Source organism: Monomorium pharaonis, chromosome 3, assembly GCF_013373865.1.
Source record: "Monomorium pharaonis isolate MP-MQ-018 chromosome 3, ASM1337386v2, whole genome shotgun sequence".
Classification (NCBI taxonomy): Eukaryota; Metazoa; Arthropoda; class Insecta; order Hymenoptera; family Formicidae; genus Monomorium; species Monomorium pharaonis.
In genome coordinates, this window is record NC_050469.1 from 14,284,811 (window position 1) to 14,311,577 (window position 26,767).

Genomic DNA, 26,767 nt, shown 5'->3' on the forward strand with positions numbered 1-26,767 from the left:
TAATGAACATGAAACAAACATGAAACGAACATGAAACGAATATAAAAGAACGTGAAACAAACATGAAAGAACGTGAAACGAACATGAAACAAACATGAAAGAACGTGAAAGAACATGAAACGAACGTGAAACGAACGCGAAAGAACGTGAAAGAACGTGAAACAAACGTGAAGAGAATGTGAATGAATGAAATAAATCATAGTGTAATTGCATCGCGCGCGTTATTACTTGATCGATAGTTTGCAAAACATGAAATCATCGAAATTCAATAGACGCATTAGTTATGAAAGGCTGCGACTCGTTGAGAAACTGCACGCTCCAGCAAGAAGAAATTTTCCACGAAGACGTGTTATAGTTCGAGGATACGACGACTTGTGGCAAGCTGATATTATCGAGATGCATCCGTATTTGCGTTTCAACAAAGGTTATTACTACATACTCACTGTCATCGATATGTTAAGCAAGTATGCGTGGGCTGTACCACTCAAGAGCAAAGGCGGAAGCAAAACGGCTAACGCTATTGCAAAAATAATTCAAGAGAGGAGTAGACATCCGAAAAACTTGCAAACCGATATGAGGAAGGAGTTTTACAACGCTGACGTACAGAAACTCTTGACAAAACATAATATCAATCATTATTCTACGTACTCTATAATGAAAGCGTTAGTTGTTGAGCGATTCAATCGCACGCTGAAAAATGATACATATGTGGAAGCAATTTACGTTTAATGGCAATTACAAATGGATCGACTTGTTACCACGTCTCGTGTCAAATTACAATACTCGAAAGCATCGAACAATTGGCATGCGACCCATTGACGTAACGCCTGCTGTAGCTGAAAAACTATTGGCTACAGTATATAACGCTATAAAGATTGCTGGTCTAGCGAAATTTAAAATGGGTGATTCTGTACGCGTAAGCAAGTACAAAACTGTCTTTGAGAAGGGTTATACAAATTGGACGACTGAGGTGTTTAAGATCATTAAAGTCCAGCATACCAATTCCGTAACTTATCTACTCGAGATTATTGCGGAAAGTCTATAGCTGGAGTATTCTACGAACACGAATTGCATTGCGCGACTCATCCAGATGTATTTCTTGTGGAGACAGTATTACGCAGGAAGGGTGACGAGGTCTGTGTAAAGTGGTTGGGATTTGATGGATCACACAATTCATGGATACACAAAGACAATGTTATTTGATTCATACAGAAAAAAAAGTTTATTTATTACAAACATATAAAAGTACAATGTATAAAATATGCAAATAAATTTTTATGATACATAGTAAAGAGTATTTTTATTATCAATCCATTATCTTTAATACGTTATACGTGTAAGAATCTTATTTCACACAAGTTTTAGATATATAAAAAATAAAATACGCATGAAATATGAAATACAAAAGACGTAGAAATATAAAAATACATCAAATATGTGTAAAATGTATAACTCAGAAAAAAATGTTTATATATAATCATATATAATTATATCTAGCATATATACAATTATATCCCACATAGCACGGAATATTACAGTAATATCACAGAAATATTATTCTCCCATTACAATATTACAGTGAAATATCGTATAAATATTGCAGAAATATTACCAAAATATTACTACAATATTAAAATGTTCGCCGAAATAGATCACAGTAATATAATGGTGATATATCACGAATGTATTACTGTAATATTTACTGTAATAATAGTATTTTTGTAATATTGCGAAATTTAGGGTTCTGGATACTCATTCGACATTTATGAAAAATATGATCTCAAAGTTAGAATCTAGACATATTCATTTACGGCTATTAATTCATTAATTGTCAAGGAAAAAATGTAGTTTTTACAGTATTTTACAAGTGTCAAAGTGTTTTTTCATCCAGATATCTTTTATTTAAAAATAGCATGAATAAATTTATAGTGTAATTTTTTCGCTTCTGAAGTCATATTTTCAAACTAACAATTATTATAAACCCTCACTTAATTTAGTGAGTGATATCAATTCTAACGTATTGCTATTTAAAATGTAATATCGCTATAATATAACTTGATATTTTAATGTTATTTATAAACGTGTAATATTTCTGTAATATTTTACTGTAATATGTAATATTGTTGATATATTGCAATTTTACTGCGATATTACTGTAATATTCCGTGGGATATTTTGTGTGCAAGTTGGATCTTATGCACGACTGGCGACGTATCAGTTCGATCTCTTCGCGGAGACAGCACGTGTAATCGTCGAACGTTATAGTTCGCGCGACGACGCTGCTCTTGACCCTTTTAGCCTTTTTGGTATCCTTCTTTCCATCCACTCTTATTGCATACATTTTCGCCCCTTTTTTATTATAATACGACTAAATTACAAATATTACAAATAAATATTTTAATACGAATAAATATTTTATTACAAAAACTTGACGCCACTAAACCGAATAATTTGCTAGCTCTCTTTCTTTTTCTTTTGTACGTGCATCTGAATGTGTGTGTGTGTGTGTGTGTGTGTGTTTAGTATATAATTTACAAAGTTATAAGGAAGTGATTTTTATTATTTTAGTCTTTTATGCGTGCGTACATTTAAATGTTTCTCTTTCTCTCTCTTTCTCTTATGCGTGGGTGTATATATAATGTTATATTTATTAATTTAATATATAAATTAGTTTGTAAGAAAGCGATTTTGTATTAAAACAAATTATTCGGTTTAGCGGCGCCAAGTTTTTGTAGTAAAATATTTATTCGTATTAAAATATTTATTTGTAATATTTGTAATTTAGTCGTATTATATATAATACTTATTTGCTAGCTCAATATTATGTCCTTTATTTCTTGCTAATATGCTTCCTGACAATTGTATCTTACAAGCGCGCAGCAGCCAATAATTTAATACGAAAAGCTAATATTTATAGTTTAATCTTGTATTTAAGATTTTCTTAAATTTATAATTAAATTACTTTTATAGTTAACAAAATTGTATCTAAAGATAAACTTAAGACTTAAAGCCAGACTAAAAATTGAGATTGAGATTAAATTGGAATTTGATCATTCAAAGCAAAGTTAAAAAATTTTGGTTTTGTTCCTAATTGGTTACATTTCAATTTAATCTTAATATCAATCTTTAGTTTGATGCAAGCTTAATGAAAAATTAAACTATGAATGCCAGCCAAAGAATAAACATCTGTTTTTATAGATTGGCGCATATATTTCTTCATATCATTATTTTTGTAGAGAAAAAACTTCATGCTCTCATTTTGCAATGTTTATTCTTAATTGGCGCAAAATATTTATATATCATTATTTTTGTGGAGAAATTAATTTGTGTGTGTAAATACAATAATTTTTTATTTAAAATAATTGTCACTTTAATAATCAAAGTTATACCATTTCAGGAATGTATATTATTAGGGAGGCCGGAAAGTAATGTCGTTTCTGCGCATGTCGATATTTGTTTATCATTTATCAGCTCCCCAGGTAGCAAGGTGACGTTAATACGACGTCAATAATTCGTCATTTAAGGTCGCGGATGTCATGTTACCAAATTAAGACGTAATAGTAATGTCATTTTTTGACCTATTAATTACGTCAGTCATTTATCCATCCTACAACGTATTTCCGACGTCATATTCTTGACTAATTAATAACGTCAGTTAATTGATCATTTTACAACGTATTAATAAGGTTTTATTAGCGACTAATTACTGACGTTAACTATAATTCTTTGTAATAATTGACAATTTGACCTCAAATGACGAATTATTGAGGTCTAGTGGACGACACCTTGCTACCTATAACTATTAATCATTATTTAAAGATTGGTTAATAAACAACATTATTAAAATTAATATAATATTTATATAATTAATACCATCAATATTTTAGAATTATCCCAGACAGCACATAATATTTATGATAAATATTTATTAATATTTATTAATATTTATTTTTTCAAAATATTATATAATATTTTATACATATTTTATATACACAAAGAAAAAAATCTTTATTCAACATATTATTAAAATATAGGCTAAATATTTTATATAATATTTATGGTAAATAAAAGATAAAGACTTGTATAAATAATATTTTATAAATATTTATAAATATTTCATAAATATTTTTATAATATTTATGATAAATCTTTATGATTTGTCAAATCTAAGACCACAAAAATATTGCGTGCTGTCTGGGGTATAATTTAGCTTTATCAAAAGAACAGAGCAAAAACATATTTTTATAAGTTATTCCACATGTTATTTCGCATATGTAAAAATCAGGAAAAAACTATAAATTTATATTTATTTACAAAAATATTAGTTAACTACAAGTTTCATGTCTCGCATCTATTGACCTGATCTATAACAAATATGTATTTGTAAGCATCAAGTGTTCATGGATTATCACAAAGTGCTAGGTAGCGTACGATCTTCGAAGTCAAGCAACGTCGACGGTGGTTCAGAGTTGGATGGGTGACCGCGGAAGTTAGGCAATTCCAAATGTGACTATGATGTGGTGGGTCACGATGCTTGTTGAGAAACAACGTAAATTTTTTTTTACATTATAATTATGTTATTTCGATATTTTCATAATGCAAGTATTGCATATAGGACATGCACCCGAAATATTTTCTAAAACGTCAAAACAACGGCTTTTACTACCTGGGATAGTCATAAAAATGACGTTAAAATGTCGTCTTTATTAAATGTAATCTAAAAACCTATGTTTTGTCATAAAAATAACAATAAAATACCGTCAAATGTACGATACTAGCTTCTTGAAAATGACGTCAATAATATGAAAATAATGACGTATTTTTGACGTCAATATATGACGTCATTAAGATGAGACAAATGTACGTCAGTTTTACGACATTTAGATGTCATTTTATCTCGACATTATGATGTCTGGTTCGTCATAAAATGACCAAAAAATGCCGTCAATTAGACGACACCTTGTTACCTGGGTCATTGTGTACTTCAAAGTCGTGCCAAAGACATTTTAAGATTAGAGTGACTTGTTTACTCGTAAATAATTAAATCTTAAATTTTTTTTGCAATTTATAGTGAAATGGCCAGCCAAATACGAAGAGATACGGCATTGTATGGTTTTTGAGTTTCACAAGGGTAGTAACGCAACAGTTGCTACCAAAAACATTTGCGATGTTTATCCAAGTGCATTAGACGTTCGTAAATGCCAAAGGTGGTTTTCTAAGTTCAAATTCGGTAATTTTGATCTTTTCGACTTGTATCGGATGATGTCCAAAATACCATCTCCAGATATTTTGCTCAAAAACCAATTAATTTTTATCGATCCGGCATTGAAGATTTCCACACTTATAGATGGCAAAAGATTGTTAATAACGAGGGTAATTACATCGTTGATTAAAAATACAAATTTATCTGTTTGAATTTAATGTAAAAAAACGACATTACTTTTCGGTCCCCCTAATACTTAAGTTAAATTTGACAAACTACTTAGTATATATTACTTAGGTTGAATTTGACACATTTAGTATATAATACTTAGGTTGAACCATCCAAAAGTATATACCACTTAGATTGAATTTGATTAAAAGTTTTATCTTGAATTTGTGACTTTTTCTTTATATTATTTAGGTTGATTGTAATATACAATGTATTTGTGTTACGCAAAGACCGTGGCGCATGCACTGCTGGTTACGGTAATGGATAATGTAACGCTTCTTATCGTAAACAGTTGCAAGCAGTTTCTTTTCCCGCGTACCGGGCGATTTATCGCGCGTTGGGCAGAAGGATAAATCGGCGTGTGCGTCGTGAAGATGTGTGGATACTCGAGATCGAGAATGTAACCCGTAGGCGAATCCACAACGATTGCATTTACATCAAAATTCAAGACAGCTTTTCATTGAAATTTAAGACATCTTCCCTTAAGACTCATTGAAATTTAGCGTAAGGCAAAGGTTGACACATTACCCATCCATACAAATTATTGACGTCAAAGTACATCAAGTACGACGACGGTTTCGATAAGTCGTTCGACTGCATGTACATACTTGTTATTGGCTCACGCATATCTATCTGCAGATTGACTGAGACCACCGTGTATACCGCGTTCTATAAACAATATCATATTGATATCCATGAGTTGCTCAAACTTGCCTCGCGTATGTTTCAGCATGGCATCCCACGTGAAACCCGGTAATGTGTAATAATGTGCAGGATCGAGACCGTAACTTTTGATACACGTGTCGCAAAAATTTTCAAAAATATCTGCTAATAATAAAACATCTGTTTTTAAATATAAATCGCTGTATTCACCTAAGGTATGGGTAGAGAATCGCTTCCAAACATTCTCGGCATGCGCATAATCGCTCTCGGACGCTACTCGTACGGGAATACACTCTTTTGAGTCAGTAAATTAAAATCCTCGTTGGATAATTTTGCAAATTCAGATCGTACAATTTTTAATTTGTCATTATTAAAATATGACGCTAATTTATCGATACTAGTGTTAAGGAATCTGTATAAATCAATAAACCGTTACTGCATGTATTTTCGCGAGTCTTCTTCGGTGGTATCTTTAACAATTTTGATAAAAGAAATGTACTTTTCTTTTGTTATTGGGAGCAAACTAACGCCACGAACGCGGTTGCTATTTTTTTTTTATAAAATGTGAATCATAGCCTGATAAATTGTGAAAAACTGTTGGAATGTAATATGAATTTTTGTAATTTAGGTTACAATTTGAATACGCGATATCTACCGGTTATATAGCAATGATCGCGCACTCGCGTATCATCTGATGCGAATGGCTTATCACAGATATGGCAATGTGTCGCGCTACGGTACGCCTCCCACTGTTTCTTCGACAACGCGTTCATGGGAACATTAGCGGATAAACGAATCTTAACGTTATGCGTCAATTCTTTCAATTGTTTTGTAAATCATATGCAATCGAAACCGCGATAAAATTGATACATGAATAACATGTCGTCATCGTATGAGCATCGCACATAGTATCCGATGCTGAATACCTGATGGTGCTGGTATTTGTACGATTCTTGCTCCGTGTCAGGTTGCGTCTTCTGCAGTACACACTCCAAATCAAAGTACATACCCATACAGCACAAAGCTCCGATTAAGCTCCCAGGGAGTTCATTGTGCTGAGCTCCCGAGAAGCTTACAAAATTCGACAAAACAAGCTCCCAGGGAGTTCATTTTGCTGAGCTCCCGAGAAGCTTACAAAATTCGACAAAACAAGCTCCCAAGGAGTTCATTTTGCTGAGCTCCCGAGAAGCTTACAAAATTTGACAGAACAAGCTCCCAGGGAGTTCATTTTGCTGAGCTCCCGGGGAGCTTACAAAATTCGACAAAACAAGCTCCCAAGAAGTTCATTTTGCTGAGCTCCCGAGAAGCTTACAAAATTTGACAGAACAAGCTCCCAGGGAGTTCATTTTGCTGAGCTCCCGGGGAGCTTACAAAATTCGACAAAACAAGCTCCCAAGGAGTTCATTTTGCTGAGCTCCCGAGAAGCTTACAAAATTTGACAGAACAAGCTCCCAGGGAGTTCGTTTTCCTGAGTTTCCGAGAAGCTTACAAAATTCGACAAAACAAGCTCCCAGGGAGTTTGTTTTGCTGAGTTTCCGAGAACCTTACAAAATTTGACAAAACAAGCTCCCAGGGAGTTTGTTTTGCTGAGTTTTCAAGAAGTTTACAAAATTTGACAAAACAAACTCCCAGAGATTGAACATATCGGGTAAATTAATGTACTGCATGTATAGTCATAAGCCGCGAGTAGTTCGCAAGATCGCCACTAGGCGATGGCACGGCGCTCTTCCTTCTCGTGAGAAAATTTACTCCAAAAGGCTTATAAAAGAAAACCATCACTCACGGCTTACCTAGCAGTTAGTACTTCACTAGCAGCAAAGTGTAATATATATTGTTTTTGTTACACGAAGAGAGTTCGTGGGCCTTCGCAACTCAGAGAGAGCTTCCGAAAATTGAGAAAATATAAAAATAAAATTTTTTCCGGCAGCTCCAATGTCCGCTTTTAAGAACTCCCTGAGAGCTTTATTTAAGCTCGCAGGGAGTTCAGAAATAATGTTTTAAGAACTCCCTGCGAGCTTCAAAATAATTCCCGTGAAGCTTTTATATAAGCTCCCTGATAATTTCATCTAAGCTCTCAGGGAGCTCCCAAAAGCGGACATAAGAGCTTCCGGAAAGCTTATATAGAAATTTCCCGGGAATTACTTTGAAGCTCGCAGGGAACTCTTAAAACATGATTTATAAACTCCCTGCGAGCTCAAGTGAAGCTCTTAAGGAGCTCTCAAAAGCGGACATAGCAGCTGCGTGCGAATCTTTTGGAAGCTTAAATGAAGCTTATGAAAAATTTTGTGAGCTCCTCGGGAGCTCCCCGGGAGCTCCTCGTGCTGTATGGGTAATTGTGTGTGTAATTTTATTTACGTATTTTTGTAATTCACAAATGTATAGACAATAAAAAATATTGTGATTATTTTCGTGCAATATGCTGCTTTGTTACTATTAAATCAATATTTTTTAAAATATTATTTTAAACAATTTTTTAAATGTAAAATAAAAATTCCATAAATATTAAATAAATATTACTTAAATAATTTTTTAAAATTATTTTTAATAAAAAATTAATAATTTATAAATATTAAATAAACGTTTTATAAATCTTTTTTCTAATTAATTATTTGAAAAAATAATTAATGTAAAAAAATGTTTAATAAATATTAAATAAATATTATTTATACAATAAACGCTAATAATGTAAAAATAATAAAAAATAAATATTTAAAAAACGTTAAAAAAATATTGTGTGCTCCTTGGGTGAGGGAGCTTTGTTTCTTTGTCACACGCGTGAGAAGGCACTATCTGTTTCTTTCCCATTACTTGGCGCCAGTTTGTACAAGAGGCGATGCGCAGTCCAGTAGTATATGGTCTAAGGTGACACCTCTCATTCTTCTCTCTGGTTTGAGTTAAATTACAGAATTTTATGTTGCCGTCATTTTATTGAGGATATTAAAAATACACATCTATTTGACGAAGTTAAAGAAAATTAATTTTTCTTTTTTAAATAATGTACTTACATATATTAAACAAATTATTTAATAAGTTACTTAACAGATAGATTATTCGTAACTGTTAAAAAATTGTTCTTTTTTACATATATATTATATTGATACAGTTAGGAATCTTTTATTAAATACAAATATAATTGAATCAAAAATACATAAGTATAAGAGTAAATGTAATCAAGTCAGCTCAGATTCTTCATTAACTTTTGATTTTTGCCTTTTTATTTTCATTTTTAATGTCTAAGCACAACTTTGACAAGAACAAGAACGTGGTATTGGCAGCTTTTTGCGTAATGTTTCACCGTCTTCGCATTTCAAAATAACCTTGATATTCATATATTCCTTCACTTGACAGCATTGACGATCACTCACTTGGTTCTCGTTTTCTATATAACAATAAAAAAATATGCTAAGAATCAAATTAACATTGTAACAAACAGGGCCGTCTTAACCGCGTATACAGAGTGTGCGCCGTTCATGGGCGTCAGGATACAACGGGCGGCAAATTTTTATTAATAGTAGAATTTGTGGATAGACTAAAATAATGTTTCTTATGAAAATATATAACATTTTTCAAACACGAGTCAGAAACACGATCAAAACAGTGACACTATCTATTGAAATTGGTTCAAGTTAATATAAAGCCTCGTCTACAATGAGTCGTTAGTCGCTGATCGTAAGAAATTTAATCAATCATGTTCGTTTATTCTTCTCTAAGATCCACTGTGATTGGTTAGATTTCTTACGACCAACGACTAACGACTCATTGTAGAGGAGGCATAATATAGATGCGTTGCGTAGAGACACGAAACAAAAGAATAATAACAGAAGATATAGCTAACTAAAAAGTAGTCTGTAGTAGTCTGATGTAGACGTCTGTATATTGTTAAAAATAGTAAGAGAAACGAAACGGCTTTCTTCAGATTTAGAGCAAAATAAAAAGTATATAAGCGTTTTCCATTCTGTTGATTAATTTAGTTATTCAGCAATTATCACAAATATAGTTTTCATTAGTATTATTATTATAAAATGTATTTGATTGGAACAATAACAATTTGTGATTTATCAACGTTTCGAGCATTACATTAAAAAAAAATTTTGTTTTGTGAATTAAAGGTAAGTATTTAAATAAAATATTGAAAATTACAACATAAGATAGATTTTATTTATTTATTATACCTAGATGTCAGATAATCGAAAGCATTTATCTGGATTTGAATATCATAAGAGAAGATTGGAGAAAGAAGATGAGTCAGCAAAAAATGTACAACACCATTAAAAAAGTGTTTAACACAAAAAACTCCGATACAAGAACGAGAAAATTCATCGACAAAAGAACGTTCACTCAAAAAGAAATTTCTAATACTGAAAATGTTCTCTCTCTTGATAAAATTAGTAATCAAGATTCAACAGTTGACCAATCGATTGAAAGTACATCAGCAGGTTCATCATCAGCAGATCATCAAGAAGTAATTCTAAGAGACATTGGTTTTTGGCCAGAGTTTATTTCAGATCAAATGAGACTTACTTTGTTAGAATTAGGTCCAATTCAGATAAAAAATATTTCTTTTCCGTTTGACAGACAAAATATATCATTTTCAACAAGTTATTATTATCAAAAATTGAGTAACAATGAAAGAATTCCACGGGAGTGGTTAATATATTTAGAATCTAAAAACGTGGTTTATTGTTTTAATTGTAAATTGTTTGGTTCAAAAACTAATTCGCCTTTTTCTGACTGTAATGGGTTTAATGACTGGAAACATTTATCTCAAGCGCTTGAAAAGCAAAAGAGTAAAGGGCATATTAAAAATATATTGTCCGTTATAAATTTGAAAAAATCTTTGAAACTTAAAACAACTATAGACTGCGAAAATAAAAAACTTATAATAAATTTAGAAAAAAAACGTTGGATACTTATTCTAGAAAAAACATTATTTATGTAATTAAATATTTGGCGGGCCAAAATTTAGCTTTTAGGGGGTCTAGTGAAAATCTTTTCAAACAAAATAACGGCAATTTAAAAAAAAATGATTGAAACGATAGCTGTTTTCGATAATGTTTTAGCTCATATTTATATTAAGGCAAAAAGTTAAAAATGAAATTATTAATCTATTACATAAATCAAAATATTATTCTGTGATTCTAGATTGTACTTCAGACATTAATCACCACGAACAAATCACAATAATTTTACGTTTGGTTTATCTAAACGAAAGTTCCAAAAAAGTAGAAATTAGAGAGCATTTTTTAAGTTTTTTCCTTATAACAGACAGGTTAAGGATTGACTAATTTTCTTCTAAAATTTTCTGATAATGAAAATATAAATATAAATGATCTTAGAGGTCAAGGCTATGACAATGGAGCCAATATGAAAGGAAAAAATAATGGTCTTTAAAAAAAAATCCTTGATATTAATCTTAGAGCATTTTTTATGTCTTGCGAAACACATACTTCAAATTTAGTAGTAACTGACGCTGCTAAAGGTTCATTGAAGATTACAAATTTTTTCAATATAGTTCAAGAATTATATAACTTTTTTTCAGCCTCTACTCATCGCTGGAATGTATTAAAAACTGAACTTCTATAAAGTTTAACACTAAAACCATTGTCAGATACTCGATGGGAGAACCGAGTAGAATCAATCAAAACTCTTAGATTTAATTTACATCATACACGATGCTTTATACTCTATTTATAGTGATAAATCCAAAGACAATGATACCAAAAATTTAGCCAAATTTCTTATTGTTAAAGTTAAAAGCTTTCAGTTTATTTGTTCAATAATTATCTGGTACAAGATTTTAGGAAAAATAAATATTGTTAATAAAAGTATGCAAAATTCAAATATGATTGTTCCTAATTTAGTAAGTATGGTAGATAATTTACTTTCCTTTTTTAAAAAAATAAGATTGTATAATGAATACGATTAAATAATGCTCAAGAAATAGCAATTGATATAGATTGTGAAGCAATTTTTCTAAGTGACAATTAGATGCTAAAGGCCCCCCTTGCACCTCCTCGTGTGTGTGTGTGTGTGTGTGTGTGTGTGTATGTAAAGCATTCACTGCACCACATGAGTTTGCGACTTAAATAATGTGCAATTGAACGGTGTGCAATTGAACGGTGTACAACGAATGGTGTGCAATTGAACGATGTGCAATTGAACGGTGCGCAATCGAACGGTGCGCAATCGAACGGTGCGCAATCGAACGGTGCGCAATCGAACAGTGTTCAATCGAACTGTATCCAATAAAACGATGTCCAATCAAACTGTGTCCAATCAAACTGTGTTTAATCTAACGGTGTCCAATCGAACCGTGTCTAAACGAACTGTGCGCAATTGAACGGTGCGCAATTAAACGGTGTGCAATGTTTCGTGTCTAATAACACGGTGGGCAATTGCAACGTGTCCAATTGTATTGTGCGCAAATGAAGGACTTTCATCTATCCCTTACGGAAAAAACACTAAAAATAACACTTAAAAAAATACTCAAGTTGAGTATAATTTGGAACAAAGGGTAAACACTTAATTCAGTGTAAACACTCAACTTGAGTGTTTACACTGTTCGCTCTTTAATTTATTTTTAATTAGAGTGTTATTACTCTCAATTTTAATGTTCGCCATCTAATTGAGTGTTAATTTCAATGTTAATGCTAAATTTAAGAATAACACTGAAATTAACACTCAATTAGTTGAAGGTATATACTTAATATTGTGTGCGCATTCTCAAACATTGGATTAGAAAATGTTAAATAAAAACAAAAGCAAAAAAAGCAAGTTCAACCGAGATTAAAATTAATCTGCATTGGTAGTAATGGACATAAAACGAATATCTAAAATAAACATTCAACTATAGAGTATTCAGCTGGCTTTGAGTATTAATTTGAGTATTACTTTCAACTTGGATGTTTGCCATCTAATTGAGTGTTAATTTCAGTGTTATTCTTAAATTTAGCATTAACATTGAAATTAACACTCAATTAGATGGCAAACATTAAAATTGAGAGTAATAACACTCTAATTAAAAATAAATTAAAAAGCGAACAGTGTAAACACTCAAGTTGAGTGTTTACACTGAATTAAGTGTTTACCCTTTGTTCCAAATTATACTCAACTTGAGTATTTTTTTAAGTGTTATTTTTAGTGTTTTTTCCGTAAGGGATATCAACTTGTTGTTGCCAATAAAATTGATTGTCATAAATTGTGACATGAGAAGAAGGCTGCTGGATCTGACTGGCATTTCTGCTTTATGTAACGACATCCTGATCTTTTCCTGCATAAACCTGAAGTGACAAGCATGACCAGAAGCACGAGTTTTAATTGTCATAACGTCAATATTTTTTTCGATAACTTGGAAAATTGTTTTAAACAACTTGGAGATCAAATATCTCCTTTTGTGATATATAATCTCGATAAAACGGCCTTAACAACGGTTTACAATCCTCCTAAAATCGTTACCAAAAAAGGACAAAAGCAAATTGGTCAAATTACGTCGGGGAAACGCGGAACTTTAGTAACTGCATGCTGCTTCATCTCCGCTAAAGAAAACTCAATTCCATCATTTATGGTATTCCCAAGAAAAAACTTTAAAGACCATATGATCTACGGTGCTCCATCCAGTACAGTTGGAAGCGGATCTTCAACTGGTTGGATAAATGGTCAAATTTTTGTTGATGTTCTCAAACATTTTCAACAACATTCTCGAGCCTCCCGTGATAGCAAGGTATTGCTTCTAATGGATAATCATGAATCACATATCACGATTGACAGTCTGATGTTCTATAAAAACAACGAGATAATTCTGTTAACAATTCCACCATACACGTCTCATAAACTTCAACCATTGGATCGCACAGTATTTAGATCTCTGAAAAAGTTCTTCAATACTGCTTGCAACACATGGATGATAACCAACCCAGGAAAAACGATTTTGATTTACAACATTGCAGCATTACTTGAACAAGCGTATCTATCGGCATTCACTCCACAGAATATCATGAAAGACTTCGAAAAAAACGGTGATTTGGCCATATAATCGCAATATTTTTGAGTCCCAAATGCGCACAGTAATAAACGGACACAGCAGGCTGAGTGAAACGGACACAGTAACAAACGGACACAGACCAAACGGACACAGTAATAAACGGACACAGTAACAAACGGACACAGTAATAAACGGACACAGTAACAAACGGACACAGTAACAAACGGACACAGTAACAAACGGACACAGTAATAAACGGACACAGCAGGCTGAATGAAACGGATACAGACCAAATGCGCACAAATCAAATGCGCACGGACCAAATGCGCACGGACCAAATGCGTACGGACCAAATGCGCACAGTCACAAACCTATGTGGTGCAGAGAATGCTTTACACACACACACACACACACACACACACACACACACACACACACACACACACACACACACACACACACACACACACACACACACACACACACACACACACACACACACACACACACACACACACACACACAAAGAGGGTGCAAGGGGGGGCTTTGCTCTCCTCCCGTACCTACCCCGTCGGTAGAGGTGCCCAAAAAGTCGCAACCCATGTGATAAGTCTGCGCATTTGGTCTGTGTCCGTTTCATTCAGCCTGCTGTGTCCGTTTATTACTGTGCGCATCTGGGACGCTCCCACAGAAATCAAAGTGTTCTATCAAATCCACCAGATGTACTTCCTGAACCATTAGATTCAGCTAAGATTATCGAATCTAATGTGCCAATTGCAACTAACGTTCTGTTTGACTCTTACGTGTCAGCCGATTGTTACGTACCATCCGATGTTGCAATTATTCTTGACATTCCCCTTGATTTCTATTCTAATGCTTTTATGAATGGAATTGATATAATCTGGTACGATGTTTAATACTAGTATCTTTGATGTGACTCGTAGTTTTTTTCAGGCAATCGAAATTTAATCTTGAAATGCTATGTATATTTTTCTTAAATTAACACTACTCTGGATGAAAATTTACTCGCAATTAAGAATTTTTTAAATTTTTATTCCACTTTATAGGTTGCAATATGTTAGAATAATTGAACTAATACTATTTTTATGTAAAAATCTTTTAAATGTTATTTTAAGTTATCAAAGTTTTAATAACAAAATTCTACTAAATTTAAATTAACACTTTGGTGAAAATTTATTCAAAAATAACAATTTTTTATACTTTTCTATGTCTACTTGTAGTTAGGCCTATCGCTCAGCCTTTACGGAAAAAACATTACAAATAACACTTAAAAAAATACTCAAGTTGAGTATAATTTGGAACAAGGGATAAACACTCAATTCAGTGTAAACGCTCATCTTGAGTGTTCGCTCTTCAATTTACTTTTAATTAGAGTTTTATTTTCAACTTGGATAGTCGCCCTCTAATTAAGTGTTAATTTCAGTGTTAATTAAGTGTTAATCCTAAATTTAAGAATAACATTAAAATTAGCACTCAATTAGATGACAAATATCCAAGTTGAAAGTAACACTCAAATTATAATAATACTCAAAGCCAGCTGAACACTCTAATTGAATGTTTATTTTAGATATTCATCTTATGCTCAGTAAGACTATATCCGAAAGCCACAATTCGCACAGGACCTACTAGGAAGCGCAAAACGAGCAATATTCTAACCAATGATCTTGTAATGAATCAACTTTGTGAAGATTTAATGATGAAAAATGCTAAACAAAGCGGTGTGCTAAAAAAAATTAAGAAAGTTTTTATTAAAAAAGAAAAGTCCACGCAGGATCAAACAAAAAAGGATGCAAGCTGCGAGCTCCAAGAAAAAAATACGTCTTTCTCAAAAGATATAAGAACATATATGTTGTGACGTGACAACCGCGGGCTGTTATCCGTCACAAAGGCCTTAATGGCCCTTATACGTTTACATCACGCGGATACTGCGTCCTCCCGCTCGGGAACGAACGCGAAAAAGTGACGTGTCGTATTTTGTGTGTGTGCCGTGTGTTGTCCTTGCTCTAATCGCTGAGATTTTTGCGAATGCTACATCGTGAGTGTGGTGGGAATTGGTGACCATAGAAACCTGTTTTGTAATTTCTGACGTCTCAACAAAAGACATCCCCGGAATAAATAGAAAAAGAGCTGATAACGAGGGATTTACAGAGACCCTTTTCGAGCGAGGAGTCCGCAGGTTGTACCGCCCTTTATCTTGCCTATAATTTTTATCTTGGGGAAATTTCGATACTGTTGCCAAATCGCAATTGCAAGATCCAGCAAAAGCGCACAGGATCGGTGTCCCGACAAGGCAACTTCAGATTCAATCCCGCACGGGTTCCGGCATGGATCGCGACAGCTTGCAATCATTGTACGCCCTCGTCGAGGAGAAGATAACGTTCCGGAGGCGGAGGAAGCGCCCGGCTAAAAGACAGGAAACTGCCGCCGAGGAGAAAGCGCGAAAATTTCCGCGCGCGGGGCCCCGAGATATCGATCACCGCGCTTGGATCAACCAGCAAGTAGCGGCAACGCATGTCGCGCGTTGCGCGCAAGTCAAAATTGGAAAATCATGGCCAATAAGGGCCCGGCTTATCAGAGACAAGTGCGTCGCCGAGTGGCCCCCGCAGGATCGATCCAGGCTCAATCACTCGAGCTGCGGAAGTTGTTGCGTATAGTGCGATCCGGATCTCGAGCAACAAGCGCTGTAAGAGGAGCCGGAGACATCCCGACTCGGACGAGGCTGACGAGAAAAAGGCGACTTGGTGAAACGAGCGTCACGTATTGTAAAGCCGTCGATCCCGCGATTGAGCGAGTTGCGAGAAAATTACGAATTTATTGCGGTATCTTTTCGGCATTCAAGTAGAGTCACGAGCTGGCGAATTTATTAGAGCATCGTTGCCTCGCCCGATCGCGCCCGCCTACGTGAATTCGCTACGTGCTGTTCTTTCTGTGAAATTGCGTTGCGTTCCGATCCGCAGCTGAGTCATTAACGTTAATTATATTGTAAATCTTTGCGCACTTGTATTTTGTCAAAATTCATGTAGTCTTTTCGTATTTGTATCGCGAATCTTCACGTAATTGCGTTCTCGTCAATTTGAATGTATTCGTTTCTTATTGCTTCGTTGACAAATTAGTAACAATTGTCGCGCACATTGTTCGCGGGATCTTATAACGCGCGAAAGAACATGATCCTTTCAGGATCCAGCGAAGGCGCGCGAGGCCGGTGTCCCGACGAGGCGACTTCAAATTCGATCCCGCATAAGTTCTGGCGGAGATCGCGACAGCTTGTAATCAGGAAACGCCCTCGTCGAGGAGGAGATAACGTCCCGGCGGCGCGGGATGCGCCCGGCAAGGAGAGAGGAATCTGCCGCAGAGGAGAGCGCCAAAAATTCTCGTGCACGGGGCCCAGCAATATCGACCACCGCGCTTGGATCGATCAGCAGGTGACGGCGTGCACGCTACGCGTTGCGCGAAAATCGATTTTGGAAAATCGCAGCCAATAAGGGCCCGGCTTATCGGAGGCAAGGTGGGGCGCGTCGCCGAGCGGCCCCCGCAGGATCCAGGATCCCTTACTCGAGCTGCGGACGTATTGTATTGTGTGTCCAGATCCCGAGCTGAGATATCATGTAAGAGGACGCAAGAGCCGGAAACCTCCCGATCCGGACGAGGCCAAGACGAAGGAGCCGGCTTGGTGAGACGAGCGTCGTAAATTGTAAAGCCACCGATTTCGCGATTGGGCGACTCGCGAAAGAGTCACGAGAGTATTGCGATCTTGTGATCAGTCGATTAGAGTCACGAATTTATTGGAGTATCGTTGCTTCGCCCGATTGCGCCCGCCCGCGTGAGTTCGCTCCGTGCTGTTCGTTTCGTATTGCAATTATGTTGCGTATGCGTCCCGATCCGCAGCCGAGTCAATTGTAATTTTGTCCTGTAGTCGTGTCGCGAGTTATTAACCGCGCTGTAAATTGTCGCGCATTTGTAATTTATTGTTAGTAAAATTGGATTTAATCTGTCGCATCGGCATCGCGAATCTCTGTCAATTGCGCTTTCGTCTAATTTCATATCCTTGTCTTGTACCGCCTCGATGTCGAGCTCAGAATAATTATCGCGCATATTACTCGTGAGATCTTGTAACGTGTGGAAGAGCACGAGTCCGTCGCGTGTCGCGCGGGCTCGGAGTTACTGTTCGTCCCGTTCGGAGTACGTTTCGTCCCCTTGGTGAAGCCGTTATCCTATCGGGAATTCGGCGTCTACCAGCGACGCAGGATAAAGCGTAGACAAGTCGGAGAATTCCCGCGTACGCAAAATAATCCGCCCGTTAATTATCTCGTTTTCGCGACACTTGATTTCAAGCGGTCGTCAGCTTGCAACGCGCGTGAGTCACCATTGCCGCCCAATAGAGCCGTCTAATTCTGTATTACTTACTGTCAAATATATTTGTTAATTTTATTGTTAAATATAATTAAATTTACGTTGTGTCAATAGTTCTCTCGCCTTCCCGATTCCACCGCCCGCGCCGAACCCCCCCCCCCTCTACCATTTTAGGGCTCAGTAGCTCGCTATCGGAGCCGCTAACGCCCCGGTCGCCTACGAGGCTTATTCTTTTCGCGACTTAGTTAACTTGAGAGCAATCTCCCGCAAATTACGAGAAGAGTGGTACGCTTAACGTACCTGGCGCCCAACCAAATATTTGTGTAGAAAACCTTGCTAGAAACGGTCGCTCCAACACCCGGGCGGCTAAAAGCCGCGACCAGAGACGGAGGCGAAGTTGGCCGTCGCTCGCGAGCACGGTTACAATATTTTTTTTTTTTTATCGTTTCTTATTTTGTATACCTGTTTAAATAAATATATAATTGTTCAAAAATTGCTGCTTATTATTTCTATAAAAAGAAGTTCTTTCTACCTCTTGTCTAATCTAACAAAATTATATTTACATAAATTTTAATTTAATTTAGATTCAGTTTAAGTGGGGGGCGGCAATTGTTCACTGGTCCACGAGCAGCACTAATACTTAAGACGGCACTGGTAACAAAATATAATTTAAAATTTTCAATTTGATTATTACCACTGTTTAAAAATGTTGAAGATTGGCATGAGCCACTGCATTGTTTAATACCCTTAATAGCATTCACATTTTTACATTTCCCATGTAATGGATGATTTACAACCAGCATACCTATAGTACTGTTTGCATCCATAAGAACTGTTTTGCATGCTTCTGAGGAATAATTATTATTAATAAAGACTAAATTGATTAATTTTTCAAGAATAATAAAAATATACAGCATTTTTCAGACAGTCTAAATAAACAACACTTGTTCTTATTTTTTTACATTTACCTTCAGCTTGATTGATATTTAAAGGTTGATAATCACATGCGATATCTTGGACCTCATTTAATAACTGAATACTACCTGAATCCTTGCTACAGTGCATTGTGAGACAAGCATTTTTAGCATTGGGCTTCCAATTTTCGCCAACCTATAATATTATACAATAATATTAATGTTATATTTTAATAATATGTATTGAAAAATGATATAATTATGATAATATACACGTCACATTAGTACACTTTTTTCTTACATTGTATATTTTGCCCTTCCATTTACAGGCAGTACGTTCATAGATTGGACAACATTTATCATTCAATTCTACTTTTTTCAGTACATAATTGTTCACATCAGGATGTGCATCTATACTTAAACATTCCATAGAAGAACAATTTGTCCTAGGACCATCAATCGAATTCTCGCATATGCATATTTTGCATTTACCATCGTTCCATTTTTCACCAATTTTTTTCGCTGCCACTCGTGGTTTGCCTTGGTCTTCGTTATATGTATAAAGACAAACATCCTTTAGCGGCACTATTGCAAACATAAAATAACAAAATTAACAATAAAGTCAACACTTTCCTTTTATTAAAATTCGTATATTTTTATAATAAAAATACGTAATTGATAAAAATATTAATTTCCTAAAAAAATTTGTGATTTTAAATTACATTAAAAATATTAAAATATTCTTCAATATTCGCATATATTTAACAAAATTATACAAATAACCAAACACTAAAAAAGAAACTATACCACTAGCCTCTCTGCTGATCTCTATTGTTCCGTTTTTGCTGTGCGTAATTGATTGATGATCGGGGCAGCAACATAACACGCTAATCTCGTAATCCACGCATATAAAAGGTTCGTACGATTCGCATTCCCAGCCACACTCCAAGGAACACTTCCCTATCGGATTCACATTCCTTTTATACCCGCGTTCACATAAAGACTTGTGTGCGACAGGTCTACATGTTATATCAACTATATGCTCCTTGTTGCAAATTCCGAATCCCTCTGTGTTGATGAGATCTTTCCAATCAGGCAACCGCTCGCATTCCAAGTATTTAGTTGTCCCTTCTTGGGGTTTATGCTCGTTGATCCACTTGCTCCAACCATTTACGCATTTGTCCGGAGGAGGAATGATAGTACTAGTGGTAGTACTAGTGGTAGTACTAATGGTAGTACTAATGGTAGTACTAGCGGTAGTACCAGCTGTAGAACTAGCGGTAGCACTAGGGGTAGTACTAGCGGTAGTACCAGCTGTAGAACTAGCAGTTGCACTAGGGGTAGTACTAGCGGTAGTACCAGCTGTAGAACTAACGGTATTACTAGAAGTAGTACTAGCGGTAATACCAGCTGTAGAACTAGCGGTAGCACTAGGGGTAGTACTAGCGGTAGCACTAGGAGTAGAACTAGCGGTAGTACCAGCTGTAGAACTAGCGGTAGCACTAGGGGTAATACTAGCGGTAGTACCAGCTGTAGAACTAGCAGTAGCACTAGGGGTAGTACTAGCGGTAGCACTAGGGGTAGTAATAGCGGTAGTACCAGCTGTAGAACTAGCGGTAGCGCTAGGGGCAATACTAGCGGTAGTACCAGACGTAGAACTAGCAGTAGCACTAGGAGTAGAACTAGCGGTAGCACTAGGGGTAGTACTAGCGGTAGTACCAGCTGTGGAACTACCGGTAACACTAGGAGTAGTACTAGCAGTAGTACCAGCTACAGTACTAGCGGTAGTACTAGGGGTAGTTCTAACGGTAGTACCAATTGTAGTACTAGCGGTAGCACTAAAAGTAGAACTAGCGGTAGCACTAGGGGTAATACTAGCGGTAGTACCAGCTGTAGAACTAGCGGTAGCACTAGGGGTAGAACTAGCGGTAGCACTAGGGGTAGTACTAGCGGTAGTACCAGCTGTAGAACTAGCGGTAGCACTAGGGGTAGAACTAGCGGTAGTACCAGCTGTAGAACTAGCGGTAGCACTAGGGGTAGTACTAGCGGTAGCACTAGGGGTAATACTAGCGGTAGTACCAGCTGTAGAACTAGCAGTAGCACTAGGGGTAGTACTAGCGGTAGCACTAGGGGTAGTAATAGCGGTAGTACCAGCTGTAGAACTAGCGGTAGCGCTAGGGGCAATACTAGCGGTAGTACCAGACGTAGAACTAGCAGTAGCACTAGGAGTAGAACTAGCGGTAGCACTAGAGGTAGTACTAGCGATAGTACCAGCTGTAGAACTAGCGGTAGCACTAGGGGTAGTACTAGGGGTAGCACTAGGGGTAGAACTAGCGGTAGTACCAGCTGTAGAACTAGCGGTAGCACTAGGGGCAATACTAGCGGTAGTACCAGACGTAGAACTAGCAGTAGCACTAGGAGTAGAACTAGCGGTAGCACTAGGGGTAGTACTAGCGGTAGTACCAGCTGTGGAACTACCGGTAACACTAGGAGTAGTACTAGCAGTAGTACCAGCTACAGTACTAGCGGTAGTACTAGGGGTAGTTCTAACGGTAGTACCAATTGTAGTACTAGCGGTAGCACTAAAAGTAGAACTAGCGGTAGCACTAGGGGTAATACTAGCGGTAGTACCAGCCGTAGAACTAGCGGTAGCACTAGGGGTAGTACTAGCGGTAGTACCAGCTGTAGAACTAGCGGTAGCACTAGAGGTAGAACTAGCGGTAGTACCAGCCGTAGAACTAGCGGTAGCACTAGGGGCAATACTAGCGGTAGTACCAGACGTAGAACTAGCAGTAGCACTAGGAGTAGAACCAGCGGTAGCACTAGGGGTAGTACTAACGGTAGTACCAATTGTAGTACTACCGGTAGCACTAGGAGTAGAACTAGCGGTAGCACTAGGGGTAGTACTAGCGGTAGTACCAGCTGTAGAACTACCGGTAACACTAGGAGTAGTACTAGCAGTAGTACCAGCTACAGTACTAGCGGTAGTACTAGGGGTAGTACTAACGGTAGTACCAATTGTAGTACTAGCGGTAGCACTAGGGGTAAAATTAGCGGTAGTACCAGCTGTAGAACTAGCGGTAGCACTAGGGGCAATACTAGCGGTAGTACCAGACGTAGAACTAGCAGTAGCACTAGGAGTAGAACTAGCGGTAGCACTAGGGGTAGTACTAGCGGTAGTACCAGTTGTGGAACTACCGGTAACACTAGGAGTAGTACTAGCAGTAGTACCAGCTACAGTACTAGCGGTAGTACTAGGGGTAGTTCTAACGGTAGTACCAATTGTAGTACTAGCGGTAGCACTAAAAGTAGAACTAGCGGTAGCACTAGGGATAATACTAGCGGTAGTACCAGCCGTAGAACTAGCGGTAGCACTAGGGGTAGAACTAGCGGTAGCACTAGGGGTAGTATTAGCGGTAGTACCAGCTGTAGAACTAGCGGTAGCACTAGGGGTAGAACTAGTGGTAGCACTAGGGGTAGTACTAGCGATAGTACCAGTTGTAGAACTAGCAGTAGCACTAGGGGTAATACTAGCGGTAGCACTAGGGGTAGTACTAGTGGTAGTACCAGCTGTAGAACTAGCGGTAACACTAGGGGTAATACTAGCGGTAGTACCAGCCGTAGAACTAGCGGTAGCACTAGGAGTAGTACTAGCGGTAGTACCAGCCGTAGAACTAGCGATAGTACTAGCGGTAATACCAGTCGTACTACTAGCGGTAGCACTAGGGGTAGTACTAGCGGTAGTACCAGCTGTAGTACTAGTGGTAGTGCGTTCCTGGCATTTCGAAATTTCCTTCCATGTGCCGCTTGTTACTTTCCAGTTCCCATTATTGCACTCTATCGTAATTGTAGTTGAGTCATCGGGGAAAGTAGAATTTTTCTTACACGATAGGATGCAAGTTCCTCTAAAAGAAAAGAAAATAGAATTAAAATCGTTTACTTACATAAGTACTTACATCAGTTGTTAAATACAATTTACTAATTAATAAATTAATAGATACGAAGTGTCCGTTGTGCTTAGTAAATGCGATTAGCAACTGACTGTATTTTCGAGAGGCAAATTTATAATAGATGATGAAGTAGTAATCCAACGCACACTGTATAAATGGCTCTCACAAGAAGCCATCCTCAATCTATTATGTAACATTTACACAAGCAACATCGCGAATAAATTATTAAAGGAAATAACTCAGGTTCAGTTCGCAGACGTTTTTTAGCTATATGGAATAGCAGTGATAATTTCGTTCAACGTAACGTATAGAGAAGTAGAATAGAGAGTGCAATTGATGTACTATACACGGAATTAAGCAATATAGTGTTAAATCTACAACCAAAGGAAACAAACTTACAAGTGAATTTCGCGAATTCGAAAATTCTAATCTTAATGAAACTTGGCATAAATGTAGAGAGGGTAAATACATGAACTTAGAAATTTAATTGGTGCTAGTGAAACCACTTTTCCAAAGTTGATATATTTTTACCTTTTCTCGATATATCTCGTAAACTAAACAAAATATAAAAAAATGTTTTATACAAAAGTTTTACAGCATAAGTACCTCCATTTAACTACGCTGTTTATTTTTAGAAAAAAAATTTTTTTTAATTAAAATAAATTTTCAATAAAATTGACTTTTATGTATGTAGCATTTATAAATTAATTATACCATATGTTTGAGACTAGAACAGTTTCGTTAGAATTTTAACATTTTTTTTGCTCTGTTTTATCCGCGAGTAGTGAGAGTTGCTGACAGCCATCGCGCTCATTGTAGTTTATGTAGTTCATTCATTCGATGCACCTTGTCGCACGGCGCTGTCACTAGTTCATCACGCGCGCGTCTTTCGTTTTCTCGCATCGTGGTAACTATGCAAACAAACATGCCCAAAAAAGGACATGTCAAAATCAATGCCCAAATAAGTCTCGAAATCAGTTCCCTTGCCGCCCCTTTTTTCGCCTCCGCGATCGTAATTGTCTTAACCCATTACTTCCCAAGCGGACATTTTATAGTCGATTGGTTTTCGGCTCAGAAAAGTAATGAGATCACATGAAAACTTAAAACAAAATATGCTTTTCTACGTAAAAAGAGTTGCTCTTTCAGATTCCGGGTTCAAAATTTCAAAATTTTCTATTAAAAATTAAATATGGCGGCTCAAAGTTGATATAAATTTTTTCATCGACTATTGACTTTTTATAGTAGAAAACTTCGAAAAATTTTGTCCATGACAGAGAGAAAGCTGAGAGACGACACGGCCCGGTTTTAGGTGATTCTCAAACGCAATACGCTGCCGTTTTAAATTATCTTTTTTTTCGCGAAACAATGATTATGCCATGATGTAATAAGAAAGGTGAACCAACATCACGTATGCGCAGTAGTCGACCAATAAGAATTGGGTCCAAATGTTCGAAAGAAGATTATTTGCGCGGTGCATTTAGACCCAAATTTCATTGGCTCCGCTCATCGTGCCGCTATCGCTATATGCGCAATGGTACACCTTTCTTATTACATCATGGATTATGCTTGATCCGTCAAAACAAAAATTTTTACGCAATTTTGCTGCATTAAATTACACCTGCTGTGGAAAAAATCGTGGAGATTCTGACCTGGAGGTCGATTCTGTATTTTTGAAGAAGTAAAAATGTGAAGAGTGAGCAACAGTGATTGGTGTATATCGTTAATCCTAAAAGTACACACAAATCAATGGAAACAGTGCTACATTTTCACTTTCTTCAGAAATACAGAATCGACCTCCTGGTCTACAATAGCTGGAGTAAGCATGAAGTAAGAAGTAAGACTGAACGTAAAACGGTTAATCCAGTGTAAGAAAGCTGGCGTAAGGGCGTAAGCAAAATAAATTATTTTCATTTCGTCTTACTCCTACTCCTGCTTTTCTCTCGGCGAATTACAGCGCAGAAGGAAATTATCTTACTCTTACTTCTTACTCTAGGTTTACTCCAGCTATTGTAGACCAGGTCGGGAGTATCCCGTTTGGACACGTAACGATTGGACACCGCTCGATTGGACACGCACGATTGGACACGCACGATTGGACACCGCATTATTGGACACTGCACGATTGGACACCGCACGATTGGACACCGCATTATTGGACACCGCATTATTGGACACCGCACGATTGGACACCGCATTATTGGACACCGCATTATTGGACACCGCATTATTGGACACCGCATTATTGGACACCGCATTATTGGACACCGCATTATTGGACACCGTACAATTGGACACACACACACATTTACGTGTGTGTATGCAGATTTCTAATACAGTTTGCATGGGTTAGCGACTTGGACGGGGTGGGTGCGGGAGGGGGGGCCGAAGGCCCCCCTTGCACCCCCCCGTGTGTGTGTGTGTGTGTGTGTGCGTGCGAGCATTTTCTGCACCACATAGGTTTGAAACTTTCCACGCAAAACGAGATGCTCCTAAAAATACGTATATAGATATTTAAAATTCAATTTTTTTTCTGGCAAATCGAAGCTTTTTTCTGCCAGATATTTCTAAGCTTAGATAATCTGTCATATGATATATAAATGTTATTCACTAGAAGACTGCGGTGTCCAATAATGCGGTGTCCAATCGTGCTGTGTCCAATCGTGCGGTGTCCAATAATGCGGTGTCCAATAATGCGGTGTCCAATCGTGCGGTGTCCAATAATGCGGTGTCCAATCGTGCGGTGTCCAATAATGCGGTGTCCAATCGTGCGGTGTCCAATCGTGCGGTGTCCAATCGTGTGGTGTCCAATCGTGCGGTGTCCAATCGAGCCGTGTCCAATCGTGCGTGTCCAATCGTGCGTGTCCAATCGAGCGGTGTCCAATCGTTACGTGTCCAAAAGGAGGTCACCCGACCAGGTCCTTCTGTTACTTGGATCTTACAGCGGAATCTTTTCCCCTTATTTTGAGTGGTCGTTGATCGTTGTACGATTTTTTAAAACCGAGTTATCAATGTTGGGGCTTATTTAATAACAGAATGTTTTGTTGTTTAAAACCATCTTAAGATTAATTATAAAAATGAGATATTTTCCTTTATTTTGAAAATTTGACTTTTAAAATAAGTGTGGGATTTTAAAGGTGTCCACGTTTTCTTTAACTTACATTCAAAAAAATGATCTTGCAACTTCAACAAAAATTATGTGTATAAAAATTAGTTGAGATAGATAAATGATTAGCAAACACTGTGATATATGTATATATATTGCATCTAATCAATCTAGTTAATAGAAGCAGAATTTTTTAATTTTATATCTGAGAGCCAAAATTCCAGCAAAAATACAAAAATCAGCGATATATTTTGGTTGTAATATCAAGAAATCTGTCTATATCAGCAAACAAATTTTTTAGATAAAGATATTTATACTGTATAACTTTTGTACAAAACATTTTCTTACTCTTCA

At 36.7% G+C, this 26,767-nt stretch overlaps 1 protein-coding gene across 2 annotated transcripts in view; it reads right to left on the reverse strand.

The window, feature by feature from the left end:
* Positions 1 to 9,181: 9,181 nt before the first annotated feature.
* Positions 9,182 to 26,767, reverse strand: part of LOC105840251 (pneumococcal serine-rich repeat protein) — a 61,802-nt gene continuing 44,216 nt past the window's right edge. The window contains exons 3-7 of one of the 2 annotated variants that reach the window (XM_036284596.1): positions 20,168 to 23,265; positions 19,662 to 19,945; positions 19,415 to 19,556; positions 19,141 to 19,290; positions 9,182 to 9,473 (exon numbers count right to left, since the gene is read on the reverse strand). In XM_036284596.1, the coding sequence (XP_036140489.1) occupies positions 9,328 to 9,473; positions 19,141 to 19,290; positions 19,415 to 19,556; positions 19,662 to 19,945; positions 20,168 to 23,265 (3,820 nt within the window). In that variant the 3' untranslated portion in view covers positions 9,182 to 9,327. Of the gene's footprint in view, positions 9,474 to 19,140; positions 19,294 to 19,414; positions 19,557 to 19,661; positions 19,946 to 20,167; positions 23,266 to 26,767 lie in introns of both variants that reach the window. The other variant, XM_036284595.1, reaches the window with a different exon arrangement.